General features: G+C 38.6%; 1 protein-coding gene across 1 annotated transcript in view; it reads right to left on the bottom strand.

Moving 5' to 3' along the window:
• Window positions 1-8,710: 8,710 nt before the first annotated feature.
• The window catches only part of JMY (junction mediating and regulatory protein, p53 cofactor), a 48,146-nt gene continuing 36,600 nt past the window's right edge, over window positions 8,711-20,256 (bottom strand). The window contains exons 7-11 of the mRNA XM_075182320.1: window positions 18,731-18,814; window positions 18,088-18,183; window positions 16,994-17,549; window positions 12,660-12,970; window positions 8,711-9,860 (exon numbers count right to left, since the gene is read on the bottom strand). Of these exons, the coding sequence (XP_075038421.1) occupies window positions 12,663-12,970; window positions 16,994-17,549; window positions 18,088-18,183; window positions 18,731-18,814 (1,044 nt within the window). The 3' untranslated portion in view covers window positions 8,711-9,860; window positions 12,660-12,662. The remainder of the gene's footprint in view (window positions 9,861-12,659; window positions 12,971-16,993; window positions 17,550-18,087; window positions 18,184-18,730; window positions 18,815-20,256) is intronic.

Here is a 20,256-nt window from a genome sequence, read left to right as displayed (position 1 = left end):
CCTCCTTCAGCGTCTCTCTCTGCCCCCCCTCCTTCAGAGTCTCTCTCTGCCCCCCCTCCTTCAGAGTCTCTCTCTGCCCCCCTCCTTCAGAGTCTCTCTCTGCCCCCCTCCTTCAGCGTCTCTCTCTGTCCCCCTCCTTCAGAGCGTCTCTCTCTGTCCCCCTTCAGCGTCTCTGTCCCCTTCAGCTTCTCTGTCCCCTTCAGCGTCTCTCAGTGCCCCCTTCAGCGCCTCTCAGTCCCCTTCAGTGTCTCTCAGTGCCCCCTTCACTTCCTTTACTTACCTTCTTCCCTGACGTGTTCTCTGCTGCTGCTCTTCACTGAGGCTGCCGGACATGATGACGTCACGCCCGGCAGTCAGTGAGGAGGAGGATCCGGCACTGGATGATGGGTACGTTTTTTTCTTCTTTTTTTTTTCTAGGGCGATCGCGGCACCCGTGACAACGCCGCGGCGCAGTTTGGGGACCGCCGCTAAAAACTATACAAGTTGCAGAATGAATTTAGTGTTAAATCTGTAGGATTGCATTAACAGTCATAAAACATTTAACACGATTAAGTTTCTTAATAAATTTCTTTATTTCTGTTTTGTTTTTTTTAAAGAAGAAATGAAAAGTATTAAACCTTTATGTCCATTAAAGCGTATCCAGAGTCAGCATGTTTAAGAATGTTGTCACTGAAGTTCTAATACCAATCACAAATCTTCCAATGTACAGCGTAAAGTCAGATTTGGTCCCACCACGGGCATCAGTTTGCACCTAGATTTGAAGTGATCAATTATTTGATTTGAACTACAAGCACATAGCTTTGTATAGCAAGACGGCTGTGTTTGAGGAGGAGCAGAGGTTTGCACAGCCCAAGAGGAGTGGGGCAGAATGAGGGCGCTCCTCGTCAACTATGGAGTAAGCGCACCACTCCACCACTCTTTTTTTTTTAAATTAAGAAGTGTAATTCTGGAAATGAAAGAGAGATGGATGCTGTAACAGGGTGAAATTAATTCTAATACAGAGCAGTGTTGCTCTCGGATGGCCTAGTTACATTCTCACATGGAAAGTGGATTTTGACTACTTGCTATACAGATAAGCAAAAACAATACACATTTTATAATTAAAATATGGCATCCATGATAGTGATAATAAAAGGTTTTGTTTTAAAAAACAAAAACAAAATTACATAAAACACATACCCTGGTGCCAAAAAAACCCATACAATACCTCTAATAAAGTTGCCATATTCGGTACCCTTCTAAAATAAGTCACAAATTTTAGGGGCATAATTAAAGGTCAACACTGTGAAAAAAAAAGCAAAGGATCCAATTATGGGTTAGTGTCATTGTTCTATTGCTACCAGTTTGCATGTGTGACGTCCTTTTTATTTTCTGCACACGTTTAAAAATAATCAGGTTTTATTCAAGTTTAAACTTTTACTGTTAATAAGCATAGTGCATGTTACATTACACCATATCTGCATGTGATTGTTAATAAAACAAGACATAGTTTGCAGCAAACACTTTTGTAATCACTCTCAGGAGCAGGGTCCTCCCTAACCTTTGTTTTCATGTCTGCATCTATTTTGTCTACCTTGTATATCCCCGTTTTACGTGTGCCCTGTTTTCCCCACTGCAGAGCACTATGGTTCTTTAAATTAATAAGAGCTCACTCACTCGTGGTTATCTGCCAGCTCGAACTAAGAGAAAATGAAAACCAAAAGATGGAAACCGCAATGATAGCGTGGTGTTAAAACGATTACCGTTACTATGTTAGTTTTAACCCGGCTTTCTGCTCGAAGCTCAGGGAGCTGCGAGCAAAAGGCCGGCGTTGAAACTACAGTAATGACGGTAATTAAGGGCATTATTACCGTAATGACGGTGATAATATTTCACTGCTTTTTAGAATCAAACTTTATCTTTTACTAATAAAATTTATGTCTTATTCCAATTACTTGGTACATGTGCATTTCAAATAAGAGAACCAATACTACACCATGCACCTTTAAGATCCAGTTACATTTTCTCTTTTTTTGTTTACTTCTGATTTTTTGGGTCATGAAGGAATCCCCACTCCCCCCCGTAAGGCTAAATTATCGACTTGATGGACCAATGTATTTTTTCAAGTAAATCAGATTTTATACTCTGATTAAATCATAATTTACAATAGGCGATTTTGTTACTCCTTATCATCATCATCTACTTATATAGCGCCACTAATTCCGCAGCGCTGTACAGAGAACTCATTCACATCAGTCCCTGCCCCATTGGAGCTTACAGTCTAAATCCCCTAATTTACACACACACAGACAGAGAGAGACTAAGGGCAATTTTAATAGCAGCCAATTACCCTAGTATATTTTTGGAGTGTTTTATCAATTAATTTTAACATTTTTTATAAATTTTACAAGGTAGTAGACACAATTGGTACATACATACACTTGTGTACAAACACACATAATGAACACGGCATATAAACAGGTACTTACAGGTGTCAAGATGTGTCCGTGGCAGACAGACTGGAACTCGGAAAAGATAGTGGCTTACTGTATTAGGGACTGCCGAAAGTATGGTGAGGATCAAATGTAGTGAGTGACGTCGAACACTGTGTCTTACCATAGAGTGCCCGCTGGATAGCTCCGAATTATTTAACAATGGAGTGGATGACTTGCAGTAGGAGAAACTTATAACCACTTATCAGACATCAGAATGCATGGATTATATACTTATTATTTACAATACAGCTGGTGGACAATATACCCTAATGTATATCATATGTATTGTGATTCAAAACAAATTCTAAAAAAAAAAAAGGCACATCACAGAATGTATACATTTGGTTGCGGTGGTATTGTCAATAAATAAATAAGAAGTGACTTTTGGTTGAAATAAATAACCTTTATTCAAGAAAACAAAGTAATAGATTTAAGCACCAAAACTGTGAGTATGCGGTTACATTTAATATGAGAACAGTGAATTAAGAACGAGGAATTTCAACACACCATAGTAAAAAAAAAAAAAAAAAAAACAGAACAGAAAAGGGAGGGGGCAACAAAGCAACAGAATAATTACAGGTTGAACTAATTAAAAAAGTAAATGAGGCAGAAATGCAAATCAGATTTTTTTATTTCATAGTATTGCTATATAAACGTTTGTTTTAAAAAAAATTATACTTTTGTCACTTAATAAATACTTTAGATTAATTATGCATTTGATGGTATTGTACATCTCTGCATCACCATTTATAATACAATGTGCATTTGAAAAACGAAAAGTTGTTTTGTTTTTTAAAGTGATTTTTGCAGAGTGCTAGTATTTGCTTCATTTGTAGGATATTGCACAAGTCTATCACACGAGCAGTTTGCATTATCCTATGATGGTTTCTCATACATACAAAGAGGTCAGTTTAGCTCATGACTGTACAAGACAGTTCGCTGAATAATCGAGCTAAACCGTTATCAGGCATGGTCATCCAAGAGAATGCTACGTTTTGTGCCATCGCAGTGCTTATACAAAAATAAAGTCACAACGCTGATGTGAATACTTGCATTGCTAAGCAGTTGAGCAGAGACACCTAATTGGAGGGCACAGTAGGCACAGGCTGCATGCAGACCCAGGGTTAAAACGGTTTCTTGCTGGTCTTCACCCGTACAAATAGTGCTTACAAAGCAGTCATATAGGATATGCAGTCACACCAAATATTAACAAACTAATGTAAAATGACGATAGTAAATTGTATAATGGGTGAGTGTTACGGACAATGGAGAGGGCAGTACAGTAGATTGCCAAGCAGGCTTTGGTTCATATGGTGAAGAGATGATATTTTACAAACCTAACTTTCACTGCATCAGTATCAGATTTAAAGGGACATGTGGGGAAGTCACAGTGACAGTAACCCAGGCAATATAAATAAATTATGGCTATTGTCAAAGGTCTGCCAAATGTCAGTGTTAGTGGCTAATGTCAGCAATTGCTTATTTATTCTTTAAGATTTGCAAAACAAGTTTGTTTTATATTGACACTAAGTAGATCTAACATCGATGTCATAGATATATATATGCAGGGACTCATACAGGACAGACATACATGCAGGGTTCTCAACTTGTGGTGTGTGTACCCCAGGGGTATAACATACAGAGTCTAGGGATATTTCAACCAAGTATATTAAATGCAAAACAGTTTAATATATAAAAACAATCAAAACAAAAACAGAGCATGTATTCTTTTATATACTTAAAGATGTAAAGCTACCTGAAAAACATTGGGTGTAGCTGGGGAAAAAAATGTAAACATTTTAGTGAGTACTTGGGTACATTGATTGACAGCAGAGGGGAGGGGGTACCTGGTAAACATTTACCGTCATAAAGGGCGACATTATACAAAAAAACCCTGTGATAAAGCACAGCTGCAATAAAACCATTATTTCAATGACTGAATCAAACACTTAACAGATAGTGACAGATAGCACACACAGCAATTATACACTCAATCTCCACTAAATGGAAAAGTAACTAATACAGCTTTAGAATGATCAGGAAAGGCCGCTTACCACAAGGATTTTTTTTCTCCTATAGAGCATTATTAGAACAAATCATTCATTTTTGTACGATCGCATGAATTAGTTATATGGATTAACCCAGTGGATCCCAAACTCTTTCAGTCCAAGGCACCCTTAGGGTCTCCATTATTTTTTCAAGGCACCCCTGAACCAAAATAATTACCAAGTAGTCCCCTGCCTTGCTTACCATTGGTCCTGGCCAAGGTACCCCTGTGAGATTGCCGAGGCAACCCAGGGAGCCTAGACGCACAGTTTGGGAACCACTGTATTAACCTAACCTTCCTGCTTTTCATTGCATGGTACTACAGGCTAAAGTGCTAATGACGCGTTCATCACCAAAGTAGCTAAACAAAAATCAAAACATTACACATTTTGTCTGACTGTACATGTGCTGCAGGAGTTTATCACACAATACATTTTTATTTAAATTGGCGACAAGCCTTAAAACAAACAGACAAAAACGTTAGCAGGTAAGTATGGCTTTTACAATTCATGATACTTTTAAATTTAAAAGTGAACGTCAACAGGGTAGAGGGCAGCCCTAAGAGGGTTATATATAGTCATATTTTGTAAAAATCAACATGTCATTTTTTGGTTTACATTTTTCCTGGGAGTAAGCTCATAAGAAGTATATTTGATTGGACCAAAATTAAACGCAATGCTTAAGCATGGCTTCCACAGGAGAAAATCAAAGCTTTACAGCTAGTGGCCAACTTTTCGGCAACAAGGCGCCTTTAAAAAGAGGTAAAAAGAAAATTAAGGGAATACAATAAAACAATGTTGCCACTTTTACATCAGTTTGTTTGTGGGTATTTGCCAAGTAAAACTTTCAGCTGATTGGAACACAATATCCACACAGAGAAGGAAGCGCTTTCATGTAGGACTGGAAAGCTGGGTGACAAGTTAATCACTTGTTTCAAGTGAATGCAGTCATATAAGGATATGAATTAAAGAACAGTTCTGCACCATCAAAGATGTGCTTCTCTTTTGAACTGATCATTTATTCCCACAACACAAAACTTGACCTAGCTGTTCTTGTTGATGTACAGTAATCAGCAACTCAAAAATAGCTCTAGAAAATAAATTCCAATTTACCTTAGTCAATAAAGCACAATTAAACAGATAAAGCATTCCTAAATTAGGTGACATTAGTTAAAGGATCAATAAAAAAAAAAAAATACATTGGTAAATATCATGATCAGCTATACATCTCATCATATATAGTTTGACAGATGAAAATAAAACATGTCAGCAGAAACTAATGTTTCTCCAGAGGCCACATTTGTAGTGTACAAGTAAAAATGATTGTAAAATCAAAACTCAATGAGGGGAAACATAAGATAATGTCCCCAATAGCTGTATATCCCCAAAAGTTGTAAAATGTCTACCAGATATTTAGAAATAAAGAATCCTAGTGCAGGCATGACAAGAAAAAGATTTTCTCATACCAAATGATAACCAATATCATCTTACAATGTTTAATACGTACATCAGGCCATAGTTATAACAAAGAAGTATTTGGTACATTGTATAAAACGGCCATTGTGTAGCCCTGGGAAGGATAATTATAGGGTAGTGCCCATCAGCCTACGGACAGAGTAAGGGTCTATAGACATGGTACATTGCCTGCGGTACATTGTATTTAACGGCCATTGTGTAGCGCTGGGTAGGATAATTATAGGGTAGTGCCCATCAGCCTCAGGACAGAGTAAGGGTCTATAGACATGGTACATTGCCTGCGGTACATTGTATTTAACGGCCATTGTGTAGCGCTGGGTAGGATAATTATAGGGTAGTGCCCATCAGCCTCAGGACAGAGTAAGGGTTTACAGACATGGTACATTTCCTGCACCTGTGGTACATATCAGCTATTTTCAACATGCACTGCAGTCAAAGTGTGTGAACCTCATGGAGAGTGCTGAAACTACACAAGCATTTAGTTACAGCATACTTGCCAACTCTCCCGGAATGTCCGGGAGACTCCCGAAATCCAGGTCAGCCTCCTGTACTCCCAAGGAAAGCAGGCAAGTCTCCCGCATCCCGCAATTCCCTGGCCAAAATGACGCGATTCGCGTCATTTTGGTACTGCCCCCCGCAAAAAACGGCATTCCCGCCGTGGGGGTGGGGCCAAAATTATGTGATTGACCGCCCCCCGCCCTCTAGTCACACCTCTCTCCTGGACTGCACTGCCTGAAAGTAGGCAAGTATGAGTTACAGCTAGAAGGGACACAGGACATGCTGTATCCATATCTGTTCAATTTCTTCATAACGTTTAATAAACCATATATTAAAATACTGCTCTCTAAACAGTAAACTACATTCACTGCTTGGAGAGCAAACGTATCATCTGTACAGGGAAAGTACCCGAGTGTACAACTCCTAAAGCTGGTAAAAAAACAAAATGCTTTTCATTTCTAAACTAACAAATGCATTTCTGTGCAATCACATCATTATACAATTGAGGCACACAGCTCCCGTATCTCTCCCTCCAACACCCGCATCGCCCCACTCCCCCTCTTCACCCCCCCACCTCTTTCCCCCACTCACTTTCTTCTTTCACAAGTATTCACATTCCTCTTTCCAGAAATATCACAACATACAGCTCACATGCAGGAGTATCCCTATGTGACTAAGCCCCTTAATCAGAACATTTTTAACACGTGTGTGTGGATTTTGCAGTAATTTGTTTTGGGATATGAGCAAGGAAAAAAAAAAAAAAAGACAAAAAAACATTAATCCCAAATGGATTAATAGGAATATACAACCATTTAGTGGATTATTACCCTTGCCTCTCCCGATGCGCACACACACAAAATATACATTGTAAAGAAGGATTTAAATCCATGCAAAGATGATTATACTAAAGTTGTAGATGTCTGATCCAGATTACCATTTACCAAGGGCCTAGAAAACATACGGGGTCCTGCAGTCATTATAAAAAGGCACAAGTATTCCAAAGTTATCTCTAAACATATAATATGTGCAAACAATGGAAAATATCAGGTAAAGAAGCAAAATATAGACTCCAGGTCATCTGGAGTTGTGCTTGTGGTTTCTTGAAAATCGTTGTTTTTTTAAGAGACAAGTACTTTATGATCTCATGCATTATTTGGAGCAGCTAAGAACTACAGTTATCGCAAGGGTGAATGTTTTACATATAGTATACTCTTATTGTTAAAGAACAATATTCCTTTAACTTTGCATTAAAACCTCATTACATGCACTGCATTTGAAGCAAGCCTATGTAACCTGTGGCCCTCTGTTATGGAGCTACAAATCCTAGCATGCCCTGACATAGGGCAAGCTGCAACCTGTAGTTCTACTCAACTGACAGTCACATGCTGCCCGGGCCAGTTGGATCAGGTTTACCTGTTGGAATCGGAGAACAATGGCCACTATACTGCTTTTCAGTGTCCAATGTTCATCAGGAGTCGCCTGGTCCAGTAACTGTAAGATGTCCCCTTGGATAACATGGAGAGAGATCCATGAATTCTCCAAAAGTGCCATGCACGGGAGTAGATCAACACTAAAATAAGAATGTCCCCAGGCCACAGAACAGCCAAACCCATCATTGATGAGCATCTTCTTTCTATGCTCCAACCACAGGATTAAAAAATTAGTGTTAAAATTTAAATTAGAGCAGTGGAACGCAAAATTTGCACCTTCCACAGTATACACAGTGTCAAGTTAGTGTTACACGTTTGTAAAAGAAATGCTTGCATAGGTTATGTTTTTGGAGATATCATGTTGCAAAAACAAACAAAAAAAACAAACCGTGAATAGCAAATATTTTAAAATAAATTTATACACAATTAAAATCCCCAAAATAGATAAAGGGAGATAAAAAAAAAAGCTCACTTCAGCTTCTATGCAACGTCTCCGCTTACCCTGATTCCAAACTTCGGAAGGATTTCATAGCATGAAATGCAGCTAATATTACCAGACCTGTTCTTGTTGCGGAGAGTAAAATAGCTTTATAACCCATAACATCTTGGGACATCAGCAAAACAATGACTTGGTTTTCAACCAACGCATATCTCAAATTCCACACGTTTGACGTGGCTTCATACAGTACTGATTTATAACTGTGCATGCGATGTACCACTGGAAGAAATGGATGCTGAAGAGTTCCATGAACACCATGCCCACACTTTAGGAACTCAGTCTTTAGAATAGAAAGATATCTACATCTATGAAGATGAAAATATTCCTTATAACTAAGCATCGTGTGTTCCAGTGACACACATGAGGGGAACGAAGCAGCCAGCGTTTAATATCCTCAATGGGCAGAAAATAGAAATTACATTAGGTGGCTCCACAGTCATAAAAACAACTTGTTAGAGGAATCTTTCCCTCGCTAGAAACAAGACCGGGGCATCACATGCAAAATGCCAAACAACCATTTCAAATTAAAAAAAACATCCACTCAGAAAATAATACTAGTCTTTCTGATCAATGTATAAATATAATGTTTCCTTCAGGAACCCTGGAAGGAGATCCAAAACATATTATATGAAATCATTAAGAAACAAAATAAAAGCCAAACAAACATAAATAATAAAAACACAAAAATAACAATTGGTAAAATGACTAAATGCCCCTTAATATACAGCAAATAGTCAATTACTATGATTATAGCAAAAGTGAGCAGCTAGATCTATTTGTTAACGAGTATGGAAAACTCCGACCACCACAACAGTACAGAGAAGGGGCGCGTGCCATCCTTCTTGGACTACTAGTGTTAAGTAAAAGACATGGGATGATATTCTGTACGTGTAAGTTATGGTAGTCGCCTAATCTTGGCCGTCTTGTCAAAGAAATGTTGCTTCACTCTAGTCTTCCTACAGTCCCTTGAATCCGTGATACAGAGTAAACACAATCTACTTCTGGGCCATTAGAGTGTCAGATAGTGTAGCTGAAAAGGGTCAGTTATAGTCATTCTCCTTCCAGCGGATTGGATACAGTGCATCCAGTGATATCAATTTCATAGGTGTCCTTCGTAAAGTCCAACTTCAAAACAAATAAACAAAAAGCGATTGCCATAAAAAAAATAATGACCAAACTCCTTAGCTGGCCATTAATGTACATGGAAATAAAAAGTGCCTTTGGAAACCGGGGAAAGCCCATAAAATCCATCTTGATTGAAAGTATTACATACACTTTTGCTTCCACCCTGGCTGCCATTTCTATGATGTTTCTTTATAGTAGAAGTTCTTCTATGAATGTACCAGAAGTATTTGCTTCCTGGTCGTCGTCACGAAGCAATAAATACGAACGCCTGAATTCTGCTGCGATACAGCTATTCCAGTGGTTGAAGACTCACCTAGGTAGGCACAGAGAAAATACAACGCATGTTAAATGCACACGAACATGTCCTTGCAATATTGCCTTAATTTCAAAATACAGGGAAACAAAGTTCAATGCATGCAAATATTTGTCTAATGTAATAATGAGTACATTTAACCCCTGTGACAGGTCCTTCTTAAGTCAATCCTGGCCAAACGTAAAGCAAATAGGGGGATCCCGCGATCACTGGAATTAGAGAGATGGCTTTCAGTGCTGTGGGACTTGGTAAAAATAAAAATAGGGCTTTAATAGAGATCTATGGGAGCTCGTCCACCAGTTACTGAAGCTCTATGAACGGCTTAGAGTGTTTGTCTGTCCTGTTGTGACGCTTGGTGTAAGAGCACAAATATGGGGCAGGCTTCTTGAGGAGAGGACAACTCCACTGAGTACAAGCTAGAGACCGGTTTGATGCCGTTTTGGAAAGGTAGTGATACCAATCTCGTAACCAGAAAGTGTTTTTTTGTTGGAGTTTGAAATGTAAACATGTTTTCTTCTACTTTCTTGCAACTTTGATAGAAACATTTCTTTTGTCAAAGTAACCAAATATCAATGATATTTTTGGAAAAAGCAAGGTAGAGAAAAGTCTACACACCCGTCTTGAAATTGCATGCGCTTGTGACGTAAAGCCGAGCCCAAGGTAAGTCATGCCAGACCTTTATCCACCTTTAATGTGATCTTTCAAACCACAAACTTAAAGTGAAATACAAATAACCTATATATAATTATGTATACCAACAAGTAATTACAGAGGAGAGGCACATAATTAGCAGCAAAACTAACTGTTAAAGAAGAAAAGATTGAACACGACTATAAACGCAATTGGTTTGAAAGAGAGAGACACAATACTGGTGACTGATCTATATATTATAATATATATATATATATATATATATATATATATATATATATATATATATATATATATATATATATATATATATATATATATATATATATATATATATATATATATTAGCCTTGCTATAAGCAGCTGTATTTTTTATTGTTTATTTATTTCCCATGTATTAGACATCAAGATATAACCAAGACTATTGTGGCAGTTGATGTGTGCACCACCGACTTGCCACTTATATTATTACTATCGTTTGAGTGGCAATTTTATTATCATTTTGTGGGATTTTTATGTTTTTATATGTTTTACATAGATTAATACATTGCTTTTTTTTTTTTAACTATGTGGATGGTGATACAATATTTTAAATATTTTGGGTATTTCTAGATTACTCATTGTGCTCCTTGTTTTTACATATAATTATAAAAAATTTTACTTGTGGATTTGGTCAAAAAATTCTTGGATAGGAGCTACAGGAGTATTTGTAAGCCTTATATAGCTGCATCTTTGCAGAAGGTTGATAATTGTGAAAATACATAATCCTATCTAGCGCCTGAACACAACCCAAAAGATTTAACATACAAAAACTATTTTTAGGAAAAACTAATACTTTGTGGAAGCACATTTTGCTTTTATTAAAGCAGTGAGTCTTTTTGACTAAGTCTTTAACATTTATCAACCTGGACTTTGGAATTCTATCCCACTCTTCCTTGTAAAAAAGTTCAAGGTCCTTCAAATTGCAATGGGATCTCCTGTGCACAACCCTCTTTAGGTCACTGCACAGGTTTTCAATGGGACAGAGGTCTGGGCTCTGACTTGGCCATTCCAAGACTTTGATCTTCCTTTTCTGAAGCCATTCCTTGGGTGACTTGATGGTGCTCTAGACCGGCATCATGTTGGAAGATAAAATTCCTCTTCAATTTTCTGAGAGACCAGCAGGTTTTGTGCTTAAATATCTTGATACTTGCAGCTATTATTTATGCCCTCAATCTAGGTGAAGAGAAGCAGCCCCAGAACATGATGCAGACACCGCCATGCTTCACAGTAGGTACGGTGTTTTTTTCGGGCGATGAGCTGTGTTGTCTGTCCGCCAAACATTGCTTTCACAATTAAGGCCAAAAATGAAATCTTGGTTTCGTCAGACCACAAAACATTTTCCCCACATGATTTGGAACAATCAAATGTATTTTTTTTGCCAAGTTTAGATGGACTTGATGCTCTTTTTTGTGACAAATGGCTTCTACCTTGCCTCTCTGCCCCAAAGATCAGACATGTACAGAATATGGAACATTGTTGTCACATACAGGGAGTGATCAGTGCCTGCCAGAAATTCCTGCCACTCCCTTAATGTTACCCTAGGTCTCTGTCTCCTTGGTCGGTCATCAACTTTAGAGCGACGTCCTGATCTTTGCAATGTCTCTGCCGTGCCACATTTTCTCCACTTATTGAGGATAGTCCCCACAGTGGTCCATGTAATGCCTTTGAAATATTTTAACAACCTGATTGGTACCTTTGAACAAGGAGATCCCATAAATGTTTTGAAAGCTCCTTGCAGACCAAGGCTATCCCACTAGGATGCAAAGAAGAAAACAACAAAGAAATCCTATAGGAACAGCATATCTTTATTTGGTGTTAGTCGCAATCACTTTCATTGTTGGTAGGTGTATGCTAATTCCCTTTGATCATCATTTTAAAATGTGAACACAACTAAAGCTCTATTATGAAAGTGAATGCACTCTTATGCAACCAGGGTATTGTTAAAAGGTGGAAAAAGGTCTGACCTGATTTATCTTGATTGCAGGCTTTACGTCAAACACTTACAATTTCAGGAAGCCTGACATTAATACAATGTAAAAAACTAAGGTGACAAAAAGGAAAAGGAACAACAAACGTTTTAAAAAGATAAAATATAAAATATATTACCAGTTAGTTTTCCCAGTCTGTGAATGGCAAACTCTCTTCTTCATCCTCGGATTCAGGTGATGCCTCCTTAATCCGTCTAAGTGCTTCGTGAATGCTGCGTGTCAGAGGGTCCGTGTCGGGGAGAAGGGTGAAGGATTCTCTTAAAACGTCTTTTTGCACTTTCTTCAATTTGACTCCTTTTCTGATTTGTGCCAATATGTTATTGCTCTCATCCTCGTCAGGGCACGGTGCCAATGCTCGCTGCTCCACCTTTTTGAGATGGAAGCTGCCACGTTTTAGGGAAGCTAGAACTTCATCCATCGGTGAGCTCACTGAAAAAGGAAAGATAATAATATCACACTCTGGCTGTCAGCTCAGAAGCAAGGAAGGGATTTCCTAGTAGATAAATCCAATGGAGAGTGTTCTTCTACAGCCAGGTTCAATAACAATCCATACATTGGACATTGCTTAATTTGTATCTGTTATTAAGCACAGTATATACATATACACACACACACACACACACATATATATACAAAATAATTAGCTTGCTTATCCATAAAATTCACTTTAAAATTATTGATACAATAAAAATGCATACATCCAATTGCTATATATTGATATATCACACTAAGTAATCAAACTAAATAGAGATAACCCAGTTCACAATACCATATACTTTCACATGTACCTAAATATATCCATAGGCTTGCTCGCCCCATTTATTACTGTGTGAAAGCATATGAGCTACTGCATTATATTACAGACACACAGGGGCATATTCAATTCCGATCCCGATCTGCGGGATCGCGCCGCGAACCTAATCTGCGGTACCGCAATAACGTGGATTTTCGTTCACAGCCCATAGGGCTGCGTACGAAAATCTGCGTTATTGCGGTACCGTATTACCGCCAGTAGTGCGCATTTTCCGCGGTAACGCGGATCGGGATCGGAATTGAATATGCCCCACAGTGTCCGCTGTATCTATTGCAAGACAATGAAAACTTCCTGAAAGCAGTATGTTGATTTACAAAGCAGATTAATAACACCAGCTTCATATTAACCTACAAAACATTGCTACAAATGTGGCTGCTTCTTGCTCACAATATACAGAAAGCTTACTGCACTAAGAAGTGCACAAGATCTGCGTCTCTCTTCCACTAATCACATCCTCCCATTCCTGGTTACAGGACTTTTTTCAGGCTGCAACCACATTGTGGAACTCCCTCCCTCGCACAGTAAGACTTTCCTCTAGTCTTCAAACCTTCAAACGTTCTTTGAAAACCACCTCTTCAGACAAGCTTATGATATTCCTCTACCACCATGAAAATCTCCCTAGGTTACCATATTATCACCCTCTACACAGCTAACAGAAGACATCAACCCTCTGATCAACATTGCTGTGTGACTGATCACACAGCCCACTCAATACTTTTACCTTTGCATTCTAGCTGGTCCAATGTGCAATATGATGTAACATGTGCCCTTGTGTTTCAAACCCACATTCGTCCCATAGATTGTAAGCTTGCGAGCAGGGTTCTCTTACCTCTCTGTCTGTATGTATTACCCAGTATTGTTTTATTAAGGTTTGTTTATATTTGTAAAGCGCTACAGAATTTTCAGGCACTATATAAATAAATGATGATGATGATGATGATGTGGGAGGGGGGGTGTGGGGACTGCAGTTTCCTGCAGCAGGTTAGAAGTGAGCTTGAGTCATTATACTAGATAAGTAACTCTGATAACATCAGACAGATTAATAAAGAATAAATTCCTGAAACAAAGAGTCTCAACTACTTGTCCTGAATGCTGGCTTAATGCTCAATATTCTGAGGATGACTGGGTGGCTCCACTGAATAAAAAGACTTGATATAGAAGCCAAAAAAAAAAAAAAAAAGGAATAAACGGATTTAGACAGAACGAAAATTAAAATAAAGAGCAATTTCAAAGATTATAAGCTCTTGCCTTTTACAGACATGAAGATCTGATGGGGCCTAACTTAGGTATTTTAGAAACTATTTAGGGTATTTTCCTGAAGTGGGGTTAGATGGTTTAAGTAAATATTTTCAGTGCACATTGGACCGACTAGTGGAAAAAGTCCAACCTGATTAATGTTTTGAAAGGTTCAATATGAATACAGGTGTCACTCTGATGATGTGAGTGGGGTGCTAAATGCCCATTACAAAAATTACGACAACAATTACAGTGACACCAACATGCCTATGAGTACAATCCTGACATGTAGGAAATACACTTATCCAAAAAATGACAGAAAATATCAGACAGGCCTCCTATAAATGGCGACAAGAGAAAATGCCGGCACTGAGATTGTAATCACTGAAAATGACGACAGTCACATTAAACAAAAAAAAAAAAAGCGCGGCGGTCCCCCCTATAAAGACCATTTACCCAAGTGTTGCCAAGGTTAATAGTGTTTATCAAACTACTAAAGGGTCTTGAAAAAGTCTGCTTTGACAGACGAAACGCGTCGCAAGGTTTTGCTGGCTCCACGGAGTAATTACACTCTTTCTCTCTGGCCTCATTTATTGTGAAGACCTTTGTTACATTGTCTCCAGAGGCGTTCTTTACATTTACAAAGCTCTTTCAAGGAACCTTCCACTCAAGTCTGTGTTTGTCCGGACGGACTCACTGGTGCGCACCAATATTCAAGTTTCGTTTTGGACTGCTAGCCGCTCAGACGGCGGACTTACATTTCCAATCTGGACTGTCGAGGCGGGTAAGCTTGACTCCTTTATCTATGGCTGGATTCATTTATTTTGGCTACATTAGATACGGAAGACGGATACACTCTTTATATTTGCAATTTACCGCTGCCATATGAATGCGATATAACCAATACTAGAGAGGTGTATAATTAATCACCTCCATCGCTCTATTCAGTATGTGGCAAGTTGTCATCTGAAATTATGACTTGACTCGACATCACGGAGCCTTTTGTATATTTTTTGTCAAACATCTTTTATCTAATTGTTCTAGGACAATCTTTTGGAAACATTGGAAGTTCTGCGGAATATAAAACACATTTTGTGGGGGTTTTTCCAAATGGGTCATTGAGCCTGTGCACTGGATCATGTGTTATATTGGTACATGCATTAAATTGTTTTAACCATTTGTATACTAAGTAAATATCAATCTATATTCATTATTGTTTTGGTTTTATTATCATACTGTATCTATCTATATTAAGGACATCCTATGCGCAATCTGTTTTTCTGTATCTTAATAGTGTTTATAGCAAGCACCCCCACACTTTTATTTTATGCTTCTTTTACTAAGGGTTCTACATTATACAGTCGCATTGCCCCCTTAATACTGGCAATGTGACCGTCACCATTTTAAGTGACGTCAGAGTGTCGACACTTTCTCCTGTCTACATCTATAGCAGAGCTGTCGGATATTTCTCGGTCATTTTTTAGGGGGTAAGTCTATTTCCTACATGTTGGGATTGTACTCCGTGTCGCTAGAACTGTTGTCGTAATTTTCTTAATGAGAACAATGACTACCACCGGATCACGTGATAGGGATGATATAAATATTCAGAAAGTGTTTCAACTGTGCTTAGAGAAATTTGAGATGATTTGTTAGTTTATGGTTAAATGTAACAAGTTTTGACAAAATAAAACAGGACTGTGTGTTTTCTACCATGACAGTTGTGTGGTGTCTTTTGCCTGGGTTTATTTAGTTTAATCAAAGTGATTGACCCATTTCCTCTGATGAATAGGATCATAACAGTACTACATACAATGTTAGTTAAACAGACTATGTCATGAGGACTAATACATATATATTTGTGAATATTTCCATACGACTGCTTATTGGGGGAACATTTCTAAAAAACGGCTCAGGATATAAAAATAAGTTTCTAAATAATTTTTAATACAGTTTGAAATTAAAAAACACATCTGATCAGTTGCTTTGGGGAACACAAACATGTCTGCACAGTGACTCTAATACAGTTTCTGGGTTTAGTAGAGGAGAGAGACAGGGGTATATTTACTAAACTGCAGGTTTGAAAGAGTGGAGACGTTGCCTATAGCAACCAATCAGATTTTAGCTGTTATTTATTTAGTACATTCTACAAAATGATATCTAGAATCTGATTGGTTGCTATAGGCAACATCTCCACTTTTCCAAACCAACAGTTTAGTAAGCTATACCCCATAGAATCTAGGACAGGAACATTTATTGTGGTCTAAATGCACTGTGTACTAAAAGATTGTACAGCAAATCTTAGTGTTACATGAATAAGTAGAATATAATACGGCCTCCATTGAGTTTACAAATGGCTTTCCTTCTGTTACTCAGTGATAGTGTATAAGAGATCAGCATCTTACCTCTTCTCCTCTGTATTCCTTCCAGAGCGCCCGTTTTCTTCAGTTTGTTTCTGGCACTGAGAAGCTGACTGCTGTCAAATAATTGGGACAAGGGGGCAACTGCAGACGTTTGGGGTGCAGTGTCGTCTGGCTCCTTCTTAACATGAATAACTCTGATTTCTAAAGGATCTGCTTCTTTTGGAGGGGGTGGAGGAGGCGGGGGAGGGGGTGGCGGAGGTGGGGGAGAGGACACAGGGAGAGAGTGGGGTTGTACAGCATCCATTTCAAGTTTGTCATGGGTGAAAGTGGGGAGTGAACATGTTTCCGGAAGAGGAGACGCAGCTATGTCACAAGGTGATAAATTATCTTCAAGTTGTGTTTTGTGGGCATCGCACCTATGAACCGCCAAAGGCTGTAACGTTCCTGGTGCCCCCATATCAGGTACCCCCTGCATCTGCACACGCAGAGAGAGAGACTGTGGTTCACCAATGCTGGGGACAACTCTTGCTATTGTTTTCCTTCTGCCGTCAGTCAAACGCAATCTTGTTGATTTAAGAATCACTTGCCCCGGATGGCGCTAGAAACAAATAAACAAATTTAGCCTTAGCAATCTCAGCCGGTAACCCCTCCCCCAACATATAGGACATTGTATCAACATAACACAATTATTGGCCATAAAGTTTCAAAATAAACAGATTAATGTTTGCCAAGTCGCTGAATGTCTCAAACTGTGCTTATTTGTTTTGCACCAGACTCTTTTCTTATCCATCTGACAAAATAAAGTAAGATTTAGATTGTAGTATGGTAAACCAAGACCACATTGCTGATCTTGCTGCATGGCTTGGGCAACTGTCAATATAGGGAGCATTACTGCTAGCCATAAGGGAACAGAACGCGGACCATTAAACGATTTGTTAAATATAAGTATTGGTCTCAGAAAGCAATCTTCCTGCTCTGTAGAACGCTGCATATTATAAGTGTATTATTGTTTTTCCCCCTCGAAAATGAAATCAGAGCATGTTGACAAATAATAAACATCACTTATTCCACTACAAAAAGGTATATGCTTGTCAAATGCTGCTGAACTACAGCTACCAGCATGCAGTCAGACAAACCTGCTTAAACGTGCGCAGTCTGTCCAAGGTCTTCTGACGCTCCTGACTAAACCAAGTGCTTTTCCGCTCCTCTTCATCCTGTTGCTTCTCTTGTTTCTGGATCAAAAATGATAGCTGTTAATATCTCGACCCTTTTATCAATAACAAACTTAAAAACACTTTATCCCAACACCTCCTGGATGACAGGTTTAAATAAAACTATATTTAAGCTATAATCATACTTGCCTACTCTCCCAGAATGTTTGGGAAACTCACAAATTTTAGGGGGGGATCTTCTGGACTCCTGGGAGAGAGGGCCATCCTCCTGCATCCTACCCACTCTATCTAAAAATGACACCGCTCTTTCCAAAGCATTTTCGCCAGCCATCATTAAATAGTTCAGTAGCGCTCACAACAGTAGGACTTATTTACCAAAATGGTATTGAGATTCAAAATTTGCACTAAACCAGAACAACCAGTTTATTTCATTGTTAAGTTATATTACTAGAGAGACAAAACCTTCCTCTGATTGGTTGCTGTGGTTCAGGGTAAATCCAGCACTTACATATGTCAGTAACTAGCCCTAGTGACTGTATGATTCAGTGCTCAGGGACAAAGTTACAATATATTGCTCTTGACTGGCCAGTTAAATAGGTAGAACTACCTGTGCAGCACGCTGTACTCGATATTCCTCATCCCTAGGAAGACGCTGCTGTATCTTTTCCCTGTGCTTAGCAATGCAAATTTCCTGAAATAAAAAGATAAAACATTTCTAAAAATATATCCATATATTTTGTGTTCCAACCATAAGAGAAATTTGATGGAGGCAGTGGCTGAAATACCCAAAAAGACACATCAAGTTGTGTACTCTGATTCGTGGATTGAACAACATTTTTTGCAAAACTGTACTAATACACATGTAAATAACACTAGTGGGTATGAGGCTGAAGAGCTGGTGGCCCAATATAACGAATAATGTTGCTACTCTCTATACACATTTGTCTTTCCAATTTTCTCTCTGAATTGAAAAACACACACACAATGGGTTAACGAATGTAGGCACCAATGGATTGAGGGTCCCCCAAAAGCTTTTTACGTAGAGCAGGCATGAGTGTAAAACCCATGCGTCATGTTTTGCTTCCAAACAAGCATTATAAATGGTTTGGACTTCTTCCGGCGCCCCTCTGCAGGAGAGAGAACAATTGACCCAGATTAGTTCCCATAGTTAAAAAATAAAATAAAACAAATAAAATATTAAGTTACCCGTTTGTGTCAGCTCCAGTTAAGGTAACCAAACAAAAATGCCAAAATAGTGTCCCCCAAATTATTTTGAGCTACTGGCAGCATAATATAATTAATAATGATAATAAAAGTAAAGTACGAAATAAAACAAAACACGAACAAAGGCACACTCATTGCTAGTCCCTATAACTGTCCCTAAACTATAGAAAATTATACATCTCATGGTATCAATTTATTATTTTAGCATGGTGGCTAAGTGGTTAGCACTTCTGCCTCACAGCGCTGGGGTCATGAGTTCAATTCCTGACCATGGCCTTATCTGTGTGGAGTTTGTATGTTCTCCCTGTGTTTGCGTGGGTTTCCTCCGGGTGCTCTGGTTTCCTCCCACACTCCAAAAACATACTGGCAGGTTAATTGGCTGCTATCAAAATTGCCCTAGTCTCTCTCTCTGTCTGTGTCTATATTAGGGAATTTAGACTGTAAGCTCTAATGGGGTAGGGACTGATGTAAATGAGTTCTCTGTACAGCGCTGCGGAATCAGTGGTGCTATATAAATAAATGGTGATGATGACAATATCAGGTAGGTCATCCCATGTCAAGTAAATCAATGCAAATTACTGTAGCATTTTGTTTTACCTTTACTTTATAATCACTCATATTTGATCTGTCATTCAATACCAATAAATGTGTATAATGTGCACACCTGCAACTCCAGAGGGCCATTTAGAGGAGTGCAACAACTGTCCAGATACTGGTCAGCTAATGAGGAGATGAAAGTTATGTACATACAGTGGGTGTCAGTGGACAGGTGTAGTTTCAACATTTACAAAAAGTGCTGAAGGTTTTGTAGACATTTTCCGTGAACAACTCCTAACATTAAAATCACTGTATTTTATAGCTCATCAGCAATATGTGTACTACCACTTTCTTAAAGAAAACATTGGAGAA

The sequence above is a fragment of the Mixophyes fleayi genome, chromosome 1 (genome assembly GCF_038048845.1).
Source record: "Mixophyes fleayi isolate aMixFle1 chromosome 1, aMixFle1.hap1, whole genome shotgun sequence".
Classification (NCBI taxonomy): Eukaryota; Metazoa; Chordata; class Amphibia; order Anura; family Limnodynastidae; genus Mixophyes; species Mixophyes fleayi.
The sequence above is the reverse complement of the archived record's forward strand: the minus strand, read 5'-3'. Positions and strand labels throughout refer to the sequence as shown.